This window comes from Herpailurus yagouaroundi, unplaced genomic scaffold (genome assembly GCF_014898765.1).
Source record: "Herpailurus yagouaroundi ecotype Mexico unplaced genomic scaffold, PumYag 28, whole genome shotgun sequence".
Taxonomy (NCBI): domain Eukaryota; kingdom Metazoa; phylum Chordata; class Mammalia; order Carnivora; family Felidae; genus Herpailurus; species Herpailurus yagouaroundi.
Window position 1 is genome coordinate 24,300,179 of NW_024412376.1, and position 27,195 is coordinate 24,327,373.

Genomic DNA, 27,195 nt, shown 5'->3' on the forward strand with positions numbered 1-27,195 from the left:
ATTGTTCAACATACAGTTCACTACTTATTGGAATTCTGTTACACGATGCATGTCAGGAGATACATTCATTCCATGGAATCACAACCTGAATGGATGAAACTGCTGGTAAAGTTGGTTGAAGAATCTATTTCATCACTTGTTGATTTGTCAATACATTAAAAACGACAGACTTCAAATAAGAAAGCATAAGAACAAATAGAAAAAACAGACTTTGAAACACAGATTAGGTCAGAACTAATCACCACATTTGCTGCTTTCCTTTTGCCATTCACAAATCAGGATTCATTCACTCCTCCAACAAATATTCAGTGGTTATTCTATTTTAGGCACTCTTCTCACTGCTTGCTATGCAATCTTTTTTTTTTTTTCTTTCCAAGATTTTATTTAACTTTAAGTTAGTTAACATATACTGAGGTACTGGTTTCAGGAGAAGAACCCAGTGAATCATCACTTATATATGTAACACCCAGATCTCATCCCAACAAGTGCCTTCCTTAATACCCATCACCCATTTAGGCCTCCTCCATACACCTCCCTCCAGCAACTTTCAGTTGGTTCTGTACAGTTAAGAGTCTTTTATGGTTTGCCTCCCTCTCTGTTTTTACCTTATTTTATTTTTCCTTCCCTTCCCTAATGTTCATCTGTTTTGTTTCTTACATTTCACATATGAGGGAAATCATATGGTATTTGTCTTTCTCTGACTTATTTTGCTTAGTATAGTATACTCTAGTTCCAACCACATCATTGCAAATGGCAAGACTGTATTCTTTTGTATGGCTGAGTAATATTCCAGTGTGTGTGTGTGTGTGTGTGTGTGTGTGTGTGTGTATACCAATATATATATACACATATATATACCTACATATATATACACGTATATATATACACAAGTGTGTGTGTATATATACATATATATATATGTGTGTGTGTGTGTGTGTGTGTGTGTGTATACCACATCTTTAGCCATTCACAGTTGACAGACATTTGGGTTCTTTTCATAATTTACCTATTGTTAGTAGTGCTGCTATAAACATTGGGGTGGGTGTGCCTCTTCAAATCAGTATTTTCGTATCTTGTGGATAAATACCTAGTAATGTAATTGCTGAGTCGCAGGGTAGTTCTATTTTTAAGTTTCTGAGGAACCTCCACACTGTTCTCCAGAGTGGCTGCACCAGCTTGGATTTCTACCAACAGCGTAAGGGGGTTCCCCTCTAATGCATCTTCACCAACATCTGTTGTTTCCCGTGTTGTTAATTTTAGCCATTCTGACAGGTCTGAGGTGGTCTCATTGTGGTTCTGACTTGTATTTCTCTGATGATGAGTGATGTTGAACATTTTTCCATGTGTCTCTTAGCAATTTGCATGTCTTGCAAAGAATCGGTACCATTTATAATTGCACTAAAAACGAAAAGACACCTAGAAATAAACCTAACCAAAGAGGTAAAAGATCTGTATTCCGAAAACTATAGAACACTTATGAAAGAAATTGAAGAAGACACAAAGAAATGGAAAAATATTCCATGCTCATGGACTGGAAGAACAAGTTATGTTAAAATGTCTATGCTACCCCAAGTAATCTACACATTCAATGTAATCCCTATCAAAACAACACCAGCATTCTTCACAGAGCTAGAACAAAGAATTCTAAAATTTGTATGGAACCAGAGAAGACCCCGAATAGCCAAAGCGATCCTGAAAAAGAGAAACAAAGCTGGAGGCATCACAATTCCAGACTTCAAGCTGTATTACAAAGCTTGTATACAGTATAGTACTGTACAAAAACAGACACATAAATCAATGGAACTGAAGAGAGGAGCCAAAAATGAACCCATAACTATACGGTATGCATCCTTCAGCAAAATGACAAAGAGCCTTACCCTCCTGGACCTTACGCGTTACTGGTGGGTAGAGAGCAAAGGGATAACAAACAGGATAAATAATTAAATCATAAAATATTAGCGACTAATAAATTCTATGGAAAAATATTCAGTGAAACAAGAAGTGTGAGAAGTAACATATGCAGGGGAGGGCAGAGGGAGAGGAAGAGGGGGAGAATCTTAAGCAGGCTCCATACCCAGAGCGGAACCCAATGAGGGGTCTCGATGCTGATGCAGGAGGACTCAATCTCACATTGTGAGATCATGGCCTGCACCAAAATCAAGAGTCAGATGCTTAACCAATTGAGCCACCCAGGTGCCCCTACTCCTTTCAAAATCAGAGTTCTCTATAAATATGAGAACATTTCCAGATGCCTAAGGCTTTTTCTTCAGTCAAAGGGACACATAAATAAATATCCCCAACTCTCCAGGTGTAGAGTCGGTATCGATAAAAGAATAAATAACAACACAGAACTAGTGACTAACTGTAGGGAAAAGAACCAAAGGTGTCAGAAAGCCAACCTCTCCTCACCTGCTTGAGCAGCACAGAAAGAACTGCTCCTGACCCACGAATCATTTTGGAAGAGAAGAAAAAGAATGAATTAGAAGAAAAAAAGAAGTGAGAACACACAACAAAGAAAGAAGCTGCTTTTCAAAAGTCAATTAAGAAAAATAAAATTGCTTCATATCATAAGCCATACTGAGTAAAAATAAGGTTAATTAGAATTGGTTTTCAATCACTACTTTGAGTAGATAACTGCTTTTCAAAATTACTATTTTAACAAGAAGAAAACAAGATAGACACTACCGAAAAAGAAGCCAAAACATTTGTACTTCTTCAGTGATTCAAAAGAAATAGGATAATGGATATTTCCCTGCACATAAAACTTACTCTGTCCTTGCAACAGATATATAACAGATCCTTCTAAATTTTAATTTAAAGTACCTGCATATTCAGGTTACTTAGTAAACAAGTAGAGGTTTAAATATTTTATACGATACACAAAGTGCAAATACTTCATGGGTGAAATGCATCAAAATGGCCGATTTTAGGATTAATTCTACTAGTATCTATTTATGAATTACGTATTACTTATTAAATATCACGCACTTGGTGTTAAGGCTAACAAAACAGAAACATATACTGTATTCTTACAGAGTAAACGCCACAGCTGTTCAACTGCTTACAAAATAAAAGTTGCCTTATATATATGATATTTATGATATTATCCCTGTATAACAACACTTCTAAATATCTTATCAATGATCTCAATGCTCTTTGTTCACATATTTTTCCAGTTTAACTGCCTTAATCCTGATTGCAATGTGAGCATAATGACTCTGCTCTATTGGTGTTAATTATAATTATGCCTCTTCAACTACATCTACACAACAGTAATGAGGGTGAGCACAAATGAAAGTTTGAGTTCTCTTATTTATGTCACTTGTGTAACATTTTCTCCAGCTATATCAATTACTTCATAAATATACAGAACAGATAGACAGAAATAAATATGATTGAAACTAAAGAGTTGATAAGTGCACTGGTGCTATGTCAGTAAGCTCCACGAGGAAAAAGAACACCAAAGTCAAAGATTTATAAAAACAGAAAAAAAGAGGGGCGCCTGGATGGCTCAGTTGGTTAAGCGACTGACTTCGGCTCAGGTGATGATCTCACAGTTCGTGGGTTTGAGCCCCTTGTCGGGCAGTGCTGACAGCTGAGAGCCTGGAGCCTGCTTCGGATTCTGTGTCTCCCTCTCTCTCAGCCCCTTCCCTGCTCACACTCTGTCTCCCTCTCTTTCAAAAATAAATAAATGTTAAAAAAGAAAAGAAAAGGAAAAGTAGTTTCTTCTTGAATTACATCACAGACACAGTTCATATCTGGAACCTGAATGCAATGTCATGCACAATTACACATATAATAAATGTGGTTTGATAATGATGATGCTGATTTATTACAGACTTTAAGATAATCAGAGCATAAACCATATTCAAATGGGGCAAGGTTATCATAATGTAAACAGACCTAATATGTACACATAGGATACAATGAATGTGACAGTAAGCTCTGAACAGTTTTTGGAAAACTGTATTTAAATGATATTGGAAGTAGATCCAAACACACACAAAAGGAAGAATGACTACCAAGACCAGCCAGAAGGGGTTAATGTTACGTTTCATTACTACGTGGGCGCTCATGCCTGTCCTGGCATGTTAGAGAGGAAGCATGTAAAAGCCGAGTGACGTTTATTTAGCAAGAACCCAAATCAATTAAATGTAACCTACAGTAGTCAGCCTCTCATTCCAAAACTACAAACACACGCAGAGCTTTGTGCTCAGTGCATGTGAGTGAGCTTTGACGCTGAAGGAAAAGCCAGCCTCAAAAGAAGGGATCGTGCCCAGGCTTAGGACCCATTTGCACACTTTTCCTTCATTTTATAATCAACTTTCCAAATAAATATTGCAAAAACATCTACCTAGTTATTTGTAAAAATCTCTGAAAACTCCAAAACTTCTTGATAATAGTTTCAATAAAAGCTCTCCCATGTCCCTGAAAAAGTGAAAATGGATTGAAAAATTCTCTGCTTGATTCAACAATCCCATTTCTGGGTATATACTTAAAAAAACTGAAATCAGGGTCTCAAAGAGATGTTTACACATTCATGGTTATACCAGCATTATTCACAATAATCAAAGGTCGTAATAATCCAGATGTCCATCAATGGATGAATGAATGCACAAAATGTCAAATATATATACAATGGAATGTTATTTAGCCTTACAAACGCGTGAAATTGTTTCATGTGCTACAACACGGATGAACTTTGTGGATATTACACTGAGTGAAATAAGCCAGTCACAAAAAGGCAAGAAATGAATGAGTCCACTTACATGAGGTACCTAGAGTAGTCAAATTCATAATGACAGAAAGTAGGAAAGTTGTTGCCAAAAGTCGGGGGGGAGGAGAGAAAGGGGGTTGTTTTCTGAGCACAAAGTTTCTGTTTTGCAAGGTGAAAAGAGTTTTGGAGACTGGTTGTACAACAATGTGAATGTACTTAACACTAATGAACTGCACACTTTAAAAATGGTTAAGGTAGGACCACCTGGGTGGCTCAGTCAGTTAAGTGTCCAACTCTTGGTTTCGGCTTAGGTCATTATCTCACGGTTCGTGAGTTCAAGCTCTGTGCTGACAGTGTGGAGCCTGCTTGGGGTTCTCTCTGTCTCTCTCTCTGACCCTCCTCTGCTATCTCTCTCTCTCTCTCTCTCTCTCTCTCTCTCTCACTCTCTCTCAAAATAAATAAACTTCAAAAAATGGTTAAGATAGTAAATTTTATATTTATTTTACCATACTAAGGAAAACAAGTCTCTCCTGTGATTGTTAGACTGTAGTTTTAAAATATAATTAACGTAATCCACTACATAAATGATTAAACTTTTAAAAATAATATAATTTAAAATCTTATACACAGGGAACAATGCTAAGTCATTACTTTTTGCTTTGCAGGAAAAAATTTTTAAGAAAAGTATGACTAAAAAACAATGTAGATTAGCATTTACCATTAAAAATAAACTATTTCAAGAGAAGTTCATTGTCTGTGTGGATTCCCCATAAGTATGCTACGAAATTTGATTTTCTTTTGTTAAAAACATAAAAATAAAAATGAATTAATTTTAATAATGGGAAAAAAATCCAGTAAAGTTTGAGACATAATGCTATCAACAAAATGAATTTTGAATAAAAAAAGAAAGGCTTAACAATAGATCATTATTTTGCTATTATCATATTTCATATTTTACTATTTAATATTATTTTGCTATTACTATTAAATATTTAATATTAATACTAGATCATCACAGGTCAAAAACAGAGAAAATATATATACGTCCAACCGTGTGAAAATGAAAATCATGGCTCTGCATTAGTTCTATTTTCATGTGACTTGGGTTTTTTAATGCTGCCAGTTGGATTTTTTTTCTTTCATTACACAAGTATTTTTAACTCTTTAATTTAATAAATATTTACTAAAAACCTACCATTGCCTGGAAATATACACTTGACAGTGGATAAACGGTGGAGAATAAAGCAGACATGTCCCTGAATGACAAACACGTGTTGATTAAACAACACAAGTGCACAAATGAAGATAGTCATAAAGGGAAAGAATTAATACTATGAGAGAATATAAATGCCTCTCTCTGCTACCAGGATGTGGGCTGAAGAGTGCACAGGCTGTGGAACTGATTTCAGTCATAGTGCTACCAATTATGAATTGTGTGACTTCGAGCAGGTTATTGGAAATGAACACAAGCTAATCTTTCAGAGTAGAACTAAAGCCTCAACCATAAATCTGAAGAGCTACTTAATTCTCTTTGAAGTCATTAATCAAGATATATTCTTAGCCAAATAGTACAATGTGAACAGAAAAATGTTAACTAATTAAGATCTCCTTGTCTTGGCTTCCTAGGTCATTTAAAAGACTACTTAACTTAACCAATATAAATTATTTAGAAGAATTAAAGGATTACTTTTAGTTGGGCAAGCCACAAAGTATCAAGATAAGAACTTTTGTGTATAGTTTACAGCTTGCAGTAGTGATGGGTAAGACTATTAAACATTTGCGATTTTCATAAGGGAAGAATAACCAAATCAGCGTGTCTAGAAAGGTTGACAAGTACCTCAAACTTAATCCCACTTAAATTAATGATGTGGGATTTCAATGTAAACATAAGTAAGCTCTGGGTTTATTTCACTTCTTTTCTGCTTTATTGACGTTTCTTTGAAGTTGTTACTATAAACATTTCCAGTCTCCCAAACTTTTTCTTTTCTGTATTTCTGCACACTGAAAGTGCTCCAGTTAAATAGCAGTATAGAGATTTCTTTACAAATAACTCCAAAATGATGTCTGACATGATAAACATTCATGTACAACCCCACTTCCGTATCGGCCTTACGAAGCAATGCACCAGTAACTACTAGAGAGGAAAAAGCTTCCCAAATATAATTACAGAAGTATCAGGACTCTATTGGCCTCCAGATAGTATCCTTTCTTGCTCAAAGATAATTGAAATTCATGAATAAAGACACTTGTTCATATTTTCTTTCTGTACCTACATTAAAATCTAAGTAGCATTAGGAGAGGTAAAATCATGACATAAATTCATAGAAAGGTATAAATAATAGATAACTGGTAAGTTTTTTACTGTAGACTTCAACAAAATGATGGGCAAATTTATCTTAAAAGGCCCTTTTACCTGAAAGTGGAGAGTGTACCATAGAGAATAAAACAGCTATAAAAACAAACAGTTTTTGAAAAAAGGCAAAGACTGATAAAAAACTGTTTTGTCAGATAAAACCACAAAACACTATGAAGTGGTGAGGGCTGTTTTTTTTTTAATTTATACATCTTCAATATAAAATGTATAAGCTGAAGATTGAAAATATATTACATAAATAAAAATAAATTGACATAAACAGATACGATTAACTAAATGAAACAAATCACCTAATAACCACCAGAACAAATTAAAAACATAACCAGTTGATTCTCAGTTTTCATGGTAGTTAGTTACATAAAGTTGCTAAAAACACTGAATTAGTGAATACTGATTTATTGTTCCTGGAAAACTACAAAATTAGGTTCTTGTGAGCTTCTAGTCACAAAATTTTTGTCAACCAATAAATATACAGCCTTGTTTTACGTGTGTTTCTGTTGAAAGACACCTTAATATATTGCCAATTCATGAATACAACTCACAGGCAACTGCATTATAACGCATGCCTGAACAATGTTTATATAACACATACATTTCTCCATAAGGCACATCATAGCTGGGAATGTGCATGTCAGATGACTCAAATATTTTGCAACTCTGTGCATGTCCATGAGTGACCCAGAAAGAACCATGAGTATTAATTTGGGGGTTACAAATTAACTTTAGTTAGTAGGAAAATTTGAAAATATAGAATCTGTAAAAAAATGAATATTGACTATACCTGGATTTTGATGCTGGTTTAGTACTGACTTATATGATACTAGGTTAATGGCATAAGTTCACTTGTCATATCTAAAAGATTTAGATAATATACTAGAACATCTCTACATTCCTTGTCACTTCTCAATTTCTTAGAACCTAGGATCCAGTCTAAATTGAGCTATATGGCATATCAGGTCCACATAATCCACATTCTTCTTACCTACCTATCTAAACTTGTTTCCTTCCACATAGAAACATTAGTATCTTTGATAAAGGAAGGATATATTAATTTCCACCCACCAATAATCATGCATTCACACACTCTCTTACCTATAATCCACCCATTCTTTCATCTCCCCCGTTTTCATGTATTAATCACACATCTGGTGGTGCTGGAGATATGGTAATTGACAAGACAGATTAAGATCCCTACCCTTTGGTGATCATACTTTAGTGAGAGAGACAGTAACCATGTAAACAAACAGACCCATAACACAAATTCCAGTAGTTATAAGTCCAATGAACTAAAATAAAACAGAAGACTGGTTTATAGACAATTGTAGGCAAAAAAAAAAAATATATATATATATACACACACATATACATAAATATATATATACTTATATATGTGTATATATATATACATATACATATATGTGTGTATATATGTATATATATGTATATATATATACATACGTGTATATACATATATATATACACACATATATATATATACACACATATATATATAGAGAGAGAGAGAGAGAAAAGAGAGAGAGAGAGAGAGGGAGAGAGTGGTGTCTCTGTCTCCATGGCAGAAACACCAGGGGAGTCCAGGCATCACCCATGAGCCCAGAGACTCTCTCGCCTCCACGTGCAGGCTGTGTAATACGTTTCTTTGGTACTTTCCTCTACCCCTTTGCATGTGCCATTTAATTTCCCAGACATACTTCCTTCTATCGTGAAAAAATCGTCTTCTCTTAAGTGATCATGAGATTGTGTTACATGCTCCTGATAATTTTGCATTGCTGGAAAACTTAATTCTTGAAATTATTTGACTCGTATTTGAATTTTGATATTTAGAGTTACTAAGCAAGGACTTTTTAAGTAAGTGATGATAAAGCAGAGATCCAAATGAAATGAGAGGATTAAAAGCACGGATTTAGAGGTGTTAAGAGCATCAGAGATAAGAAGACCAGAGGGGCTGGCTCAGAGAGAGTAAGAGGAACTTGGGACCAATCATGAGTTGCCTTGGGCTATGATCCTTCAGTCTGGGTTCTATTTTAGGTGTAACGGAAAACTCCTGAAAGAATTTAAGCCTAGTGTTATGACCTAACTCACACTGTAAAAGTATCACTCTGGTTGTTGTGTGGAGATCAGGATACGTGGGGCAAGAGTAGAGATGTGAGGCTCTCACTAAGCTCCAAGAGAAGGAGTAGCGGTGAGAACCGAGTAGCTGCCAGAAAGTGGGATAAAGTGGTCATGTATGGGGCATTGTTGAAGAGAAAGCAAATGAAATATGCTAATCGATTGTCCTTGGGGTTTAAGGGAAATATTGGAATCAGGGGTATTCCTTGAGTAAATAGTGACTTACTGAAATAGTAAATACGAAAATAGGGAAGACTGAAGAAGAGTGGGTTAGTGAGCGGCACAAGACAATCAAAGGTTTGGTTTTGGTCATTTAAAGATGAGAGACCTATCTGACATTTAAATATGTCCAGTATATTAAAGAGGAGGAAGAAATATAAGGATGGACAGAAACCTAGAAATAATAGATAAAATGTACTGTCAGCCAAACTATGACAGGACTTTTCCCCCATCCCAAATCTCAGTAACAATTTATTCACTCACTCAATCAATAAGTATTCCTTAAGCAAATACTCTGTGTCAGCTATGGTTCTAAGTGACTGAGATGTAAATCTTTCCAGTCATTACACTATCCTATTGTTGAAGAATATCGCTGTAACTATATTGGCCTTAAAAAAATAAATAAATAATGACTGCAAACCAGCTAAGCCTCCTATATCTCAGAAATTGTATCTCAGTTTTGGGGTGCATGGAATTTAGTTTTATATGCCTCCACTGAAAACACTTCTGTAATAAAATTGCATAAAACATTCAATTATATATTAAAAGAGAGCTCATCTCTTAATTATCTGCGACATCACAAAAATACAAATAAAGCAGTCTTAGGTAGATAATTTTTCACTGAACTGGCTATTTTGGTCTAAATAGGAGGTGAATCTTATGCAGTCTTAGTTTACTGTTAACAATAAGGTGGTCTAGGGGCGCCTGGGTGGCGCAGTCGGTTAAGCGTCCGACTTCAGCCAGGTCACGATCTCGCGCTCCGTGAGTTCGAGCCCCGCGTCAGGCTCTGGGCTGATGGCTCAGAGCCTGGAGCCTGTTTCCGATTCTGTGTCTCCCTCTCTCTCTGCCCCTCCCCCGTTCATGCTCTGTCTCTCTCTGTCCCAAAAATAAATAAACGTTGAAAAAAAAACATTAAAAAAAAAAAAAACAATAAGGTGGTCTATTTGAATAATTGTTGCCATGTTACTGACCCATGAAAATAAGAAAATTCCAGGCACCTGGGTGCTTCAGTTGGTTAAGCGTCCAACTTCAGCTCAGGTCATGATCTCATGGTTCGTGGGTTCGAGCTCCGCATTAGCCTCTGTGCTGACAGCTCTGGAGCCTGGAGCCTGCTTCTGACTCTGTGTCTCCCTCTCTCTCTGCCCCTCCCCCACTCACACTCTGTCTCTGTCTCCCTCTCTCTCTGAAAAATAAACACTGAAATTTTTTTTTTAAATATCAAAATTCAAATACGAGTCAAATAATTTCAAGAATTAAGTTTTCCAGCAATGCAAAATTATCAGGAGCATATAATACAATCTCATGATCACATAAGAGAAGACGATTTTTTCACGATAAAAGGAACTATGGAAATTAAATGGCACATGCAAAGGGGTAGAGGTAAGTACCAAAGAAACGTATTACACAGCCTGCACGTGGAGGCGAGAGAGTCTCTGGGCTCATGGGTGATGCCTGGACTCCCCTGGTGTTTCTGCCACGGAGACAGAGACACCACTACACTCACTGCACTCAGTGGCAAGGATACTCTGGCAGAGGATGGGGTTCTCTTCAGCCTTCTGACTGCTTGGACAGAGAATCAGCCTTCTTTCTAATCAGTGAAGAAATAATCTCCAATTATGGCATCTAGATCTCCGACCCCTGTCTGCCCCTACTCACACCACCTCATTATTCCTTCCCACTTCACCTTGGGGTCTAATTTCCAGGCCGACTCTTTGATATAAAATACCATGGAGTTCTTGACAAATGTCCCCATCTGCTGGCTTCGAATCTGAAATAAGTTCCGCCAGCCCCACCGAAATGACTCATCAGCCAGCTGGGTAGTTTGGAGCCCAGACTTTGCTCCAGAATCCTGACTAACCTTTGGTTTATTGTTCCCTCATCTCAGAACGCAATGTTGGTGCTGATCTCCTCCCTGATATACATTTTTGATGAAATCAAAGGCGAAAAACACTTAAATCTCTATTTCTGATAGGAACAGTTTTCTGCCTAATGGTAAAAAGGTGAAGAAGGGATTTTCTTCATAACAACAACAATAAAAAACGAGGGTCTACCTTTTAACCTCTTAGTTTACAAGAGAAGTAAAAGTTCTATTATTTAATGGACTCTTCAAGCAGTCTTGGGAAGGAAGCCTGTGCATTTGTCAAAAGAAACTGTGGTCAGCACTTCAAACATTCTAATTCAAATGGCACAGTTAACGTAAACTCACTTTAATCTTCTTGAAAATGTTTGCAACAAGAGGAAAGAAGGAAAGAAAAAAAAACACCTCTTTCACTCTTGATGTTACATTTTATAGGCAATCCTTTGCTTCTCTCCTGATTGAAAAGTGGATTCTCTGGTTCTCTGCTCATTTAATGAGGATCCCCTTAAATGGCACTGTCATTTATGGAGGATATGTTCCGTGAAGGTTGCCCAAAAGACTTTACCTCAAAGGCCTGAAAGGTCAATCCGACATAGTAGTCTTCTGACACTGTTATTTTCCACACACATTCCTTCATCGGTCTGTAGTCATCAGGATAATTAGGAGACTGAATCTGTCCCTCGTTTTTACGTATCTCACCTCCACAGATTGCTGAGGGCAAAAATAATCAAATAAATAAACCCAGAAGTGCCATTCCGTTTTCATTTTCTTCTGAGATAACATTTTAGTTCAGTGTCTGTGGCTGAGTACATAAAGACCAGGTTATAAAAATCAAAGTTGGCTGGTTGTACTGTTGTAAATATTTAGATGGCAAAAACATAGTCAGTTAACTATAAATATTAGATAACAGTAGGGGACTATAGGATTTTTTTTGGTCACTATTTATTCACATCTTTGTAAAAGACAGCATTTTTTTTTAACTTTTAAAAACCTTTGGAGATTTTGTAAATGTATTCTATGTGACAGAATATTCTATCATATTCTGTATGATTCCCTGAACTGGTTCTTACAGTCTTTTGACCTTTAGGTAAAATAGTTGATCAAGAGAGACGCTCCACAGAACTCTTTGGGCCTCTGGCAGTAGGCTAGCATCATGTGCTCAACATCTGTGGCCTCATCCAAATAACCTTCTTCACTGCCATACAGTTAATCTCTAAAACAAAATGCTTCCGTTTATTCAAAAGTTTAAGGGAAGCAGAAATCTTCTGTCTTCTAAATTACCTAAACCCGTGTGCTAGCAGAGGCAGGAGCAAGAAAGGTCTCTTCAGCCCACAACCTGGCAAGAAAAGGGCTGCTTTTAAAGCCCGGACGCACAATGCCAGTTTATTGTTTTAGAGAAGTATAGGACAAAGCATCTAGTAAATTCTCCCTTGAATGCTGACTCTCCCACTTAGACAAAGCATGCCCTAGACATGTGTACAATTGCTTTCTGTGCAGTTTCCTATGACAGAGAATTTCAGCAGTATAGGGACCAACTAGACACAAATCTAGTACAAAGGAAAAATCATAATTTCTTCATGACATTTTAATACTATCATGGAAACAAATGGAAATTTAAGAGCTCTTGTGCCATTTTCCCCTCACATACCGCTGCATACATTTATATGCTACTCTATCACTGGTATCAAAAAACAGGTTCTTCTTGCAATTTAAATGGACTGAGTAGTTTTCTTAAAATCAGTCTTGTGGATATTATAACCCAGATTTAGAAAACTTCATAATTAAAATATGGTTACAATATCATCCTAATGACAATGAGAGAAGGGACATCTCTGCTAAGAGATCTAAGGGGAAGTAATCTCTAAAACTTAATGCGACTTGCCTTCATAGACAGCTGCAAAGCCTTTTCCCACCCAATTACTGCTGCTACGAAACTCAATCCACATTCTGCTGTCTGTAGAGGTAAGAACTTCAGGCAACTTGTCCCCACAGAATCTACCTAAAAGAAATAAAAGAATAAAGAGAGACTCCTAAATATGACTCTATATTCTAGTTGCTTTCCACTCTAGCTACAAATTATATATATAGATATAGATATAGATATATAGATATATATAGATATATAGATATATAGATATAGATATATAATTATATGTACATATGTATATACACATTATATATAGCCTGACTTGGTTCCTATACTCTATCCTGAGTAACTAGAGCTAGAAGTATGCTTAATATTTACTTAATAAAGGTATACAAATAAAATAATCTCTTCAAATCTATTTATAAAATACAGGAACATACCATCCTCAGATTGGCTGGCTGATGTCAGTATCATGGTCTACAGAATTAAGAAACAGCTAGTGCAAAAGACATATTTGTAAAAGGACAGACAATACATTAAGGTTGGGACTATTCTTTCATGGAGAACAGAAAAAGGTACAAATGATCTGAGATCAGAGCGGTCACTGTAGAGTATAGTAACTTGGTTAACGATGTGTCTCAGCCCGAAGTGGAGTTCTTGGTCTAGTTCGGCTCAATGACGACCCATCAGGGAGACCCACGTACTGCTTCAAGGATCTTACACTACTGGACATATTCCATCTCATAAGTAAAGTTATAATCTGTAGTGCAGTAGGCAGGTTGGCAAACAGGACCTGAAGACCTGGGTGTGAGTTGTGATTATTTTCTAATTGTGTATCCACAATTATCTAATTGTGTATCTAATTGAGGATAATACCAAATGAATATAATAACACTTGTCAGTCCTTCTTTCTTCCCTCAACCTTCTACAAGTATTTATTGGCTCGCTGTATGTCTGCTACTGTGCTTTACATTTCCATATGAGGACAAAATGGTTAAATACAGCAATCCACACGAAATAATTTTACAAACAATACACTGTCACCCATTTTTGTGTGCCCCTGGCAGGGATGTCATACATAAGTTCACTAAATGAAAGATGGTAGTCAACTTAAATTCATACTAAGAAACAACAGATGAAGAGGTGTCTTCCTAAATGGCAAAGTAAATTAGGGACATGCAAAAGAGAGTAGTGTTTCTTAAACTGTAATGTGCATAAGAAATGCCAGCGAGTATGGAAAGATACAGTCTCTAATTCAGAAAGAATGGAGTAGAACCTGAATATCTACATTTCTAGCAAGTGATTCTGATGTTGCCAATCTGATGGCTATACTTTAAGGATCAGGTCTTGGGGGAAAGAGTGCGAAAAACTTTCCACAGAAAACCACGATCAGGCTGAACCAGTCTGGTGAGCCACTTATATACTGAAGCATATCCTGAAGCATACTATATCCTTATAGCATCCTAAAAAAGAAGTGTGCTTCAATACTTAGCTTTAGATTTGGTTCTTCAATATGAATTTAATGAAATGTGTTCTTATGAACACACGTACACACATAACAAACTGCTTCACCTAGACTAAGAAACTAAGTGTTCAAGACAATGTGTTCCTCAATGTGACTTATCAAACTAGTTCAACTCTTTATTTTTTCCTTATTTTTAAACACTTCTAGAATCTCTTACTCTTATTAAGGCTTTTAACACACTTTTGACTACAACAGCGTCCATTCAGCAGGTTTTAGATGTTAAGAAAAAAGATCTGTATGGCACATAAACACAACTGAACAGAGCTACTCCTAAAAATAAAGGCATAGTTGCCATTTCAAAAAATGTATATAAAGAGAGAGTAGATACACGCTCACAACAGCACTCACCTTTAAGTAAAACAGAGGGCAACAGTAAAGTGCCTCATGCAAGTTAATGGTGTGGTCTGTGGTTAAACTTTGGCAGTCGACTTTTGTAAGCACCAAATATGAGCTACAATTTATGATACAAAGTACAAATGGCTCTTCTCAGCCACAAAAAACTCTCTGAGAAGCAAAACTGTGACGCCTAGAGGAAGGGCTAACATGTGTGGCATAAGAAATCAGCCACCAAACATGTAGCTAACAGCTCACATTCTACTGCCTTAGCAAACAAAACAAAACACTTATAAGCACACTCACATAATCGATCTGGTTTCTGCATTAAAACAATAATGCTCAGATTAAAAATAGATAGGCGAAAGCTATTCTAAATCGTTATACTCAGATCCAAGTATTTCCTCATAATGTAAGCTACTTTAAAATCAATCTACTTATTTGTATTTTTGCTGAAGTTGAAAAGAGTACAATAGAAATTAAAATGTGGGGGGCGCCTGGGTGGCTCAGTCGGTTAGGCGTCCGACTTCGGCTCAGGTCACGATCTCGCGGTCCGTGAGTTCGAGCCCCGAGTCGGGCTCTGTGCTGATCGCTCAGAGCCTGGAGCCTGTTTCACATTCTGTGTCTCCCTCTCTCTCTGCCCCTCCCCGTTCATGCTCTGTCTCTCTCTGTCTCAAAAATAAATAAACCTTAAAAAAAAAAATTAAAATGTGGACCCCATACATTGTTAACTCTAAGATAACTCTTGAGTGAATCTACTCTGGGGGGCACCTGGGTGGCTCAGTTGATTAAGCATCTGATTTTGTCTCAGGTCACGACCTCACGGTTCGTGAGTTTAAGCCCCATGTTGGGCTCTGTGCTGACAGTTCAGAGACTGGACCCTGCCTGAGGATTCTGTGTCTCCCTCTCTCTCTACCCCTCCCCAGCTCGCACCCTTTCTCTTTCAGAAATAAATAAAAATTTAAAAAAATAAAACAAAACGAAACAATCTACTTTGGGCAGGACAGACTATATGTGTGGCCACATAGAGGGTAAATACTGTCTTACCAAGGAGGGGCGATTTCCTCCAGCAGCCGTCTCTTACTTCAATGTAGTCATACCAGCACAAGCTGCTCTTGTATAGGTCCATCGTGGTAAAATTTAAAACGATCTGCAAATTGGAGCAAAACGACACAAAGACAAAAACGATTGTTACCGCACACGCTAATTTGATTGCTGGAGATTAGGAATCCGGGACTACAAAGAAAACAGATTCATAGCTAATTCTTTTTTTTTTTTTCTTTTTTCTGTTAGTATACCCTTAATATAGTTTCTTGACAAATGCCCCAAAGAAAGAAAATATTTTCTCATTCTCCTTGATGTCTGACAATATAGAACCACAATGTCAATAGTTAAACTAAACATTTTAGCAATCAAAGCCAAGTTTCTGTAGTAGTTTAAACAATATTGAAACAAACAGAAATCTTTATTCAAATAGTTTGTTTTGAATGTTTTAAGATAAATATGACTTAAACCATGAGAAATTCTGATTTTGCCATGAACGTCTTCTTTTTAATAATTTATATCAAAGACGACCAGTCAGACATCTATAATTATGTTAAAAATTACCACCATGTGCCATGTTCCAAGAACATAATATCATTGTGTATGTTGAAATGTTTTAAATACAGCTCTAAAATTTGAATTTGTCCATGTAAGTATAATCAAAGACAGATGTCATTATGCTTCTCTAGATCCAAGAATATACATTCAAAGACCTTTTAAGTTAGAAGATCTTGCACATGACCCCTTATTTTGTACTTTGTTTTGAAGTCATGCTGCTTTTTGTTAAGATAATTCAGATAATTCAAGAACAACTCTAAGAAGGATAATTTTCTTACTGCTTTATAACAAGAGTTTGTTTTTCAAATAATCAACTCTTCTTGATAACACTAAAAGTAGAGCGAAACTAACATGAGAAATATACCTATCTGAAGTAAAATTCACTTGGAAAATAGTTTTTTTATTCATAAAAACTCATTCTAAACTCTATTCTGCTTAAAGTATCTAAGATACTTGAGGTGTGTAGTAAACCTGTTTTTCACTCCAGAAGCTGAAATGGACTTTGGCCCAAAGTGACCAATTATGAGTATTTAAATAAATGCTTCTAATCTAAAACTATAGCTTGTAATAACATTTAAAGAATCCTTTGGTGATAATATAAAAATCTGAATGTAAGGGTACTCTCGAGCTCAAGAAATGAGTAAAATATATGAATAAGCAATCAATGCTAAGTCCATATTCCAGAAAAGTACCGCCATTTTTGTGTAAGAAAACATATACTTCTCCCCTTTCTTGAATATAATACTTAACATAAGTTAACATAAGTAACAACATAACACTGAACATAAGAAAGAAACTATGGCAAATCAATCCTTTTTTAAAGATTTTTAAAATACCTTTTTATAGTTTATTTATTTTAACAGAGAGAGAGAAAGAGAGAGAGAGAGAATCCCAGACAGGCTTCAACTGTCAGCACGAAGCCTGATGTGGGGCTCAAACTCATGAACCAGGAGATCATGACCTGAGCCAAAGTTGGACACTTAACTGACTGAGCCACCCAGGCGCCCCTATGTCAGATCAATCCTAAACTAACTTATTTCTTCCAAGAATTGAAGATATAGCATAATAATAAATATTTCTCATGGCATCTTATATTTCAGCAACACAATGATCAATGAAACTGTACACCAACATTGATGATAATTGCCCATATACTCATTTTATAGAGATAGAAACTAAGAATCTAACTATAATGAAAGTCTGTACTTTATAATGGCATTAACATCTCACCATTAAATTTGACCTTTTTTGGTTTCCTTGAACGTGTACTTTCTTAATTCCAAAGAGATGAAAGTAGAGGCACACTGTTCTGTTTTTTTAATGTAATACAGTAAGTGTAGCATAACTTGGTTTTATTTAATTGTTCATTTATTTCTATCTTATTTATAGTTTCTCCTTTTCTCCTTTTTCTTTTCTTTCACCTAATTTTATCATTCGAAATATTCTCAAAAATGCTACAAAAATTTCCAAAATATCCAAGGACACAGGACTGATCATGTTTTTCTTTCTTTTTCAGTACTCCTCAACATTCGATTATCAAAATACATAGTTTCGAACCATTTTTTTTCTGAGGTTCCCAATAAGTTTCGACTCCATCTGTGAATACCAATGCAACATTAGGTTATTCTTACGACATAATTGAGAAATAATTTCTGGTTTTTCTCCTTAACTTTGTATTTACTTTAAGCCTGCTACAAATGCAAAACACTACCACTGCCTGATATTAGGTTTCATTCTACATTTGTGTTTTCTCTACAGCAACCACCAGGGATTCGAATCTGTAGGATCATATAAGAACTCAGTTATTATAGTAAAAATGGCAAAACTAGAATTTAGACACAAACAGTAGACCCTAAGGCTCATTTTATGGTTTCCTTCTTGGATCTAAAGGTGGATTTTATAATGGTGTGCAAATAGTATCACTTCCTCTTCTAGGAGGGAAAGAAATCAGCTAAATTGGAAGTATGTATATGGTTAAATTGTATTCAAAATTGAAACAATGTGGTTGGATTGCTAACAAGTAGTTAATATTTGAAGTTCGGAACACACACACACACACACACACACACACACACACACAGTTGGAAGGGGATAACTCTAAACAGAAAAGTTTCCTATCTTGTTTTTAATCTTCTATTTTAAATGCCAAGCACTGTGGAGGAACAAAAATGGCCGATTTTAATATAAAACACAGAGTCCTTTAGAAGCAGAAAATGCAATAAAGATAGGTTTTCTAAAATCAAATCTTAGGGCTCTGACCTAGAAGTAAAATGCTGGCCTTTGACTAAGGTTGCTAGCAGAATCCATACTTGAACTGCAAATCAAAAGCACTTGGAAAATATCTGGTTGTCTTACATTATATTATTTTATGAAATATGTTGCACCTTTTTTAAAGAACGATGAAGGAAAAACTACCTAGCACAATTATATAAATGTTTATTTCTTACTGTAAGTATCAATTTAGCAGTATCAATTTAAATTTAGTCATGGCTCCCCTGGAACATGAGATCGAAGGAGATACAAGGAATAATTTTAAGATCTCCTGTGATCTGTTATGAGTCTTAGTTGCTAAGTTAAATTGATACAATTGCTGTGGAGTTTGCTTATTAATACTTTGTACAGAGTACAGAGTCTTGAAGAAAGATCAACAGACAAGGGACTGGATGCCTGGATATCTCCAGAGAAAAAAATAATCAAAAACTACTGTCAGCATAATGAAGACATTACTGACTACCTACACTAATTCCATGAGCACCACAGAAGGACTAATTAGAATAATGTTTACACCTCACAGTGCTGAGGATGAGGAAGACACAAATGTTATCAATTAGACTGATATCATTAAATGGCTTTTTAGAAAAAAATATTCGAATCAAAAGCAGTAAAATAAAATAGATTTCTGGGTTCCATCCAGAAGGAGCTTGGAAAAACCTAATTATCTCTAGCGGGACTATAGGTTTCTTCTCAGGAATAAGACTAAGGGGTGAGAAGATCAGTAAACTATCCTCCACGGGTCAAATCCAGCCTTCAGTCAGTTTTTGTAAAAGTTTGTTGGAACCATTCCTTTCCATATCATCTGTGATTGCTTTTGCAATATGATAGAATTTAACATTTGAAACAAACTGTATGAACTGCAAAGCCAAAGATATTTACTGTATATCCTTTCCAGAAAAATTTGCAAACTCATGGAATAATTGATCATTACGCTTTCGTTCAGCCCTGAATTGTATCATGGCAAAGGGAAAAAATTTACATCTTTTTTTCTGCAACTGAAAGCTATTATGACTGGGCATTTATGACTGGGTTCTAGCTTCTTGGTTTGCTAGTTTACTTAAACTTTCTTAGTTTGAATGTATTTTCTTACCATAAAAGCCCCGGAGGCCACAATATCAAGCTGGTCTCAGCAGAGTTCAATCAGAAGGATTTAATTGGATAATGTTAGCAAACCACTAAGGTAATCTGAAAGCACTGTTAAGATTCTCATGTATTAATATTTTCATGGTAAATATAAATCCTCACAATATAAGTCCTGAAGACAGTTATCAAATAAATAAAACTACTGACCCAATTTACTTAATCCAACTATGCTGGGAAACCTAAAAATATCAGCTTAATTATAAGGTTTCACAGCAAAATCAACACATTAAAGTAAGGGATTCTTACTTTAAAATCTAAAGAATAGACAGGAGAACCTGGGGCTTTGGCTCAAGTCCCTGCTTTACAACAAACTAGTTGTATGCATCAGGTAGATCCCTAATTCCATCAGGGATTTATTACATGACAGGTGAAAAACAGGCATTGGATTATGACATAAAGGTAATTTCTCTACTTAAAATTATATGATAATACCCGGATTTTGACGTTTTGATGTGTCATTACCAACTACTCAGAGGAACATTTTTCACACCTCCTCTTCCTTAATTCCTACTCCACTCCATACTTAATCAATTCCAATTTGCACAATTCCCCTAATGTTCTCCCTCCATTTTCACTGACCTTGTTCTCCATACCTCTTTGCATTAACTGAAATAATTTCAAAAGCCGTGTTTGGTTTTCAGGTTCACTGGTCTCTAATTCACCCTACCTGTATGGCCACTTTAATCCTTTCAAAGTTGGGTACCAGTGGCTTCACATTCAACTCAACATAAATTTCTAAGCCTGGACATCACGACTCTAGGGTCATAACCCACCACTGCTGCCTCATCTTTCACTACCTCAAACACAGAATCTTCATCCCACCCATCCCTGACTTCTTGCCGTTGTGTCCTGAAAAAGCACCCCAATTCCAGCATCCTTTATTCAGGGTGTACGTAATTCCTCCCAGGACACTACTCTCACTTTCCTTGTTTCTGGAATCCCTTTATACCTTTCAAAGTCAGTATCAAAAGTCTAGATCTCTCAAGAAGATCTGAGCTCTCCTATCTCAGCATTTCCACTTTGCTTGCTTCTTATTTGTGGTTTTGTATGATTAAAAAGAGACTTGATTTATTTAATTATTCTCATGTATTATTTTTCATTATCTTATTTTTGATTTGTGTACTCAACACCACTTTTCCAGAAACACAAAACAAAACAAATCACTTATGTTTTCTTCAGAAAAATATGAAGTGTAAGTTTAATTTTTTTTTACTTAAAAATGATTTCATTATTATTTATTTAAAAAATTTTTGCCCAACTTATTTGAAAAATAATCTTTATAAACAAATATATGACAAGTTTTTTTTGCCCTCAAGCACAGTTCTGGTCTTTTTAGTTTCTTCTATTGATTCAGAAGCCTATTTTGATATTACCACAGAGTATGAATTACCAAAGCTCCATAATGTTTTTCTATCATCTTACAGTGCAATCCACTTTTCTTCATTTTTTTCTAACTTGCCTTGGTTATTCCAACCCTTAATATTTAAAATTTTTTTTTAACGTTTATTTATTTTTGAGACAGAAAGAGACAGAGCATGAACGGGGGAGGGTCAGAAAGAGGGAGACACAGAATCTGAAACAGGCTCCAGGCTCGGAGCTGTCAGCACAGAGCCCGATGTGGGGCTCGAACTCACAGACCACGAGATCATGACCTGAGCCGAAGTCGGCCGCTTAACCGACTGAGCCACCCAGGTGCCCCAACCCTTAATATTTTATAAATAATCTCTGAAATAATTGGGTATAGGTATGAAACAAAAATCTATTGGAAATTTACTGCAATTACATTAAAGCTATACATTAATTTGGCCTACTTAAAAATTTTTAAACATTTAAAAAAAAAGGGTGGTTCAGTCAGTTAAGTGTTCGACTCTTGATCTCAGTTCAGGCCTTGAGTTTAAGCCCCACATTGGGCTCTGCGCTGGACATGAAGCCTACTTAAAAATAAATATATAAGCGCACCTGGGTGGCTCAGCCATGATCTGGTGCTCAGGTCATGATCTGGCAGTTTGTGAGTTCAAGTCCCAGCTGTTCAAACTGTGCTGACAGCTCAGAGCCTAAAGCCTTCTTTAGATTGTGTGTGTGTGTCTCTCTCTCTCTGCCCATCCCCTGCTCACACTCTGTCTCTCTCAAAAATAAATAAATATTTTAACAAAGTAATAGATTAAATAAGTAAATATTAAAAAAAACCTATATATTTATTTGGGAAAAACTGACAATTTTAATATATCCTGACATATGATACATATCTCAACATCCTGCTACATGACAAGTTAGTTTTTTTAGTCCCACATTAAAGCCTTCAGTTTTTAAACTCTGTTCCATTTTAACATATTTGTTTTATCTGATCAACTTAAGTGTGTTTTTTTAGTTGATTCTTCTGAATTTGTAAAAAGATAAAATATATTCTCTATAACTAAAGAAAAATTTTATGATTAGCTCTGCCAATTGCAAATTGTGTGGTGTCAAGGGGGTTACTCAATCCTTCCTTAAGTTCAACTTCTGCATGTATAAAATAGAGATAATTACAATACTAAACCCGATAGGGCATGAGAAGTTTAACACGGTGCCTGGCATAGTAAATACTCAATAAATATTCGTTTCTTATATTTACTAAATTGAAAACATTCCTGCTATGCTTAATTCATCACATTGTCATTCAAAATACATATTGAACTCTAGTGTTGCCAGCATTTATGAAATTTTTAGCCAGCTTTTTCTTTCCATTTTGATACAATTATTTGACAAAATAATAGATTTTATAATACTGAACTATCCTCATAATACTGAGCCAAAACATTTGCAGTCTTGTAAATTATGCGGCTTGATTTCATTTGATTAAATTTACACAACATTCATGTTTTTATATTCATACGTAGGGCGCTTGACAATTTTTTCATATGTGTTGTGTATGCTTATCAGAATTTTACTAGTTTAGTAACATAAATGGAGAGATTACACATTGTTATACAATGCACTTAAAATGCATTTTATTACTTGGGAGAAATCTTGAGATTTTAGAATTTGAAAAAACTGCCATGAGAAATCATCTGCAAACAGCGTAATTTTATAATAATTTCTGTAAACTTATTTTATATGGTTATAATTTATTCAATTTTTAGGTGTCATTAAATCACTTTTGGTATCTTCAATTTCCAGGATCCTACATTAAGAAATATTTCAAATGAAAATATTCCTGCCGGGGTGCCTGGGTGGTTCCATCAGTTAAGCATCTGACTCTTGGTTTCAGCTCAGGTTATGTACTCACGGTTCATGGGATCAAACCCTGTGTCGGGTTCTGCAGTGCAGAGCTTGTTTGGGATTCTCTCTCTCTCCCTTTGTTTCTACCCGTCACTTGCTTGCATTCATGTGCACTCTCTCTCTCAAAATAAATAAACAAACATTAAAAAAAGAAAGTATTTCTGCAAGTTTTGATATGTCACAAAGTTAAACGTATAGCCAATTATATACAGTGAAACTACATTATCATGAATTCAAGTAAAAAAATATTTCACATTTCCAAACAGAAAAAAATACTTCCCAAAAATGCTAATAAAAAAATAATCTAAAGTATAAACCATAGGCAGGACAAAAATGAGCCTTAATGGAAGTCCGAAATGCAAGAAGAAATAATGAATAAAAGTATTTGATAAATCTTCAAATGCTATTGAGAATGAATACTCATGTACAAGAGAATGAAGTCACCTTTAATTTAAGCCATATGCAAAAATTAATTCAACAATGAATTAAAGACCTAAATGCAAAACCCAAAACTAAAAGAAAGCATAGAGGAAAAGCTTCATGATTCAATGATTTCTTGGATATGGCACAAAAGCACAAGCAAAAAAAGCAGGAAGAGTTAAGCGGTGCTATGTCAAACTAAAAGGCTTTTTGAGAAACAAATAACACGTTAAAAAGGCAACTACAGAAAAGAAGAAAATATTTGCAAATCATATATCTCATAAAGAGTTAATAGTCAGAATATGTAAAGAAATCCTAAACTCCACAAGAAAAAATAAAAGAATCCAGCTAAAAAATGGGCAAAACACTTGAAGAGAACATTTCCCCAAAGATGATATACAAATGGCCAAAAAGCTTATGAAAAGATAGTCAACATCACTAATTATCAGAGAAATGCAAATCAAAACCACAATGAGAGGCTCAGTAGGTAGAGCATCTAACTCCTGATTTCAGCTCAAGTCATGATTCCAAGGGATCAAGCCCCATATTGGGCTCCATGCTGAGCACGGGGCCTACTTAAGATTCTTTCTCTCCCACTGCCCAGTCCTCTGCTTGCAGGCGCACTCTCTCTCTCCTTTTCTCTCTCTTTAGGGTTACTGGAGGGGTTCTGGGAGGGGGGATGGACTAAATGGGTAAAGGGCATTTAGGAATCTATGCCTGAAATCATTGTTGCACTATATGCTAACTAATTTAGATGTAAATTAAAAAAAATAATAAAGTCAATTAAAACAAAGACAAAAAAAAAAAGAAAACCCCACAATGAGATATCACCTCTGACCAAAAAGGATGGTGACTTCCAAAACAAAAAACAAACAAACAAACAAACAAACAAAAACAGAAAACACTACATACTGGTAAAGATGTGGAGAAATTGGAACCTTTCTACATTGTTGGTGGGATTGTAGAATGATCCGACCACTGTGGGAAACAATATGGAAATTCTTCAAAAAATGAAAAACAGAACTACCAAAGTATCCAACAATTCTACTTCTGGGAATATATCCACAAGAATGGAAAGGACTGTCGTGAAGAGATATCTACATACTCATGTTCACGGTAGCACCATTGACAATAGCCAAAAGACGGAACCAACTCAAATGTCTATAAATGGATGAACGGATAAACACATGCGGTCTATACATATACTGGAATATTATTCAGCCTTAAAAAGAAAGAAAATCCTGTCACAAACTAAAACATAGTTAAACTCTGAGACCATTATGCTAGATGAAATAAGCCAGTCACAAGAAGACAAATACTGTAAGCTTCCACTTATGTGAGGTATGTAAAGTAATCAACCTCACAGAAACAAACAGAATGGTGTTTGCCAGGAGTTGAGGGGTGGGGAAAATGGACTTGGTTAAAAGGTACAGAGTTTTAGTTTTGCAAAATGGAAATGCTCTGGAAATCACCGTCATCACAATGTGAATGTACTTAACACTACTGAACTGTACACTTAAAAATAGTTAAGGCAGCAAGTTTTCCACGTGTTTTTACCAGAATAAAAAATTTGGTAAACATCTGTGCGTAGTTTCACAAATGTTAAGTGCAAAAAAACAATAATATCTCATTTATGTCAGGATGAAACAAACTGGAAGAAAAATACAAAAATAACAGCATCTAAAAATGAAGATAATGAGAATTGTAATCTTTTTTTAGGATATTTTTACAGTTTGGGAGAAGGATAAAAATACTAATTAAATATGACTCCATTAAAAAGACTGCTAGAGCGGTGCCTGGGTGGCTCAGTCAGTTAAGTGTCTGACTTCGGCTCTGGTGATGATCTCACAGTTCGTGGGTTTGAGCCCGGTATCGGGCTCAGCGCTTATAGTTCAGAGCCTGGAGCCTGCTTTGGATTCTCTGTCTCCCTCTCTCTCTGACCCTCCTCCACTAATGCTCTGTCTCTGTGTCTCAAAAATGAATAAACATTAAAAATATTTATGAAAAAAAGACTGGTAGAAAAAGCGTACCAAATATGAAAATACACACTTAAAACTTTCAAACCAATAGAGAGAAAATAAATGAAACCATAAATTGAATACATAAAAAGGCAAAAAGTAAAATAAAAGAAACAGAGTGGAGCATACAGAATGCAAAAAAGAAATAATAATACATCAGTAACCACAATAAACGTAACTGCAATAAACACTCTAGCTAAAGACAAAACTAGCCATCATGAATTAAATAAAAAATTAAACCAAACTATTTGCCTTCTAAAAGGGACACGCGTAAGACACAAAATCATAGAATGACTGATGTCTAAAGCAAGATGAATATACATCAGGCAAGAATATAAATCAAAAGAATGTGCACCCTTATTGATATCAGAAAAAAATAAGAGTATTGACCTAAATCATAACTGGAGATAAAGAAATTTAGTATATAATAACAGTTTGATTATCAAAAAGATGTTATATTCTAAACATAACATGTATATAAAATTAATAATATAAAACAAAATATATTTTAAATAGTATTTATTTTAGAAAGTAAAGAGAAATTAGTAACTCCTTTGAATACTGACAAATATTTGATAACTTTCTATTTGATAGATGAAGTAAAAAATAATCATTAGAGAATATAACACTTCACAATTAAAACACTAATGCATATATAGAGAACTTTGCATCCAATTACTGCACAAAACACATTTTAAAGAAATAATTATTCTTCATGAATAATGGCCACTTCCAAGGTCATCCTGCCAGCCTCAAAATATTTCAGGGACTGACACCTTACATACTATAATCTCTCATCAGAAGTGACTAGAGGGGAAATTAATAAGAAAAAGTTGATTGGAAAAACATGTGTTTACAAATAAGAAAATGTATGTTACCAAAAAATATGCTGGTTGAGAAGAAATAATAAGAGACAAAGAAGAAAATGAGAATTGAAAAATAGCAAAAACACAGTGTCAAGCTAGTGAAATTCAGATAAAGTAGCTTTTAGAAGGAAATCTATAGCCTTGAAGATTTGTATTGGAAAAGAAAAAAATTCTTGGAATTAGTGAGTTAAACTTCCAACTAAAGAAGTGAAAAGAATAGCGAATAAACCCAAATTTTGAAGTAAAGAAAATAATAAAAACATAGAATGAAAAATGAGTTGATATTGTTCATTGACCACTTAATTGAATTTATTTGCTCATCATCATACACATTAAGAAAAATAATTTTAAAAGATGATAAATGTGTTGATTTCTTCCTATTTGCAATATTTTGGAAAACACAGTTTTATTGGTACTCATACTGATAAGAAAAGTGAATTAACTTTGAATACTGATGGTATGGGTGCTGCAATTGGTTAGGAAGAACAATTTTTTTCCTGATACTATTTTGCTCTTATGAGTTGATTAATTTGATTATGATTAATCTTGTTCCAAAACTTTTCGTATTCTAGAATTTTATTTTCAAAATTA

General features: G+C 35.2%; 1 protein-coding gene across 4 annotated transcripts in view; it reads right to left on the reverse strand.

Annotated features, from left to right (window-relative positions):
- Positions 1–27,195, reverse strand: part of TLL1 (tolloid like 1) — a 216,892-nt gene that overhangs the window by 48,107 nt on the left and 141,590 nt on the right. For all 4 annotated transcript variants that reach the window (XM_040471047.1, XM_040471053.1, XM_040471056.1 and 1 more), the window contains 3 exons: positions 16,071–16,173; positions 13,181–13,297; positions 11,864–12,009 (listed from right to left, as the gene is read on the reverse strand). In XM_040471047.1, coding sequence (XP_040326981.1) covers positions 11,864–12,009; positions 13,181–13,297; positions 16,071–16,173 — 366 coding nt within the window. The remainder of the gene's footprint in view (positions 1–11,863; positions 12,010–13,180; positions 13,298–16,070; positions 16,174–27,195) is intronic.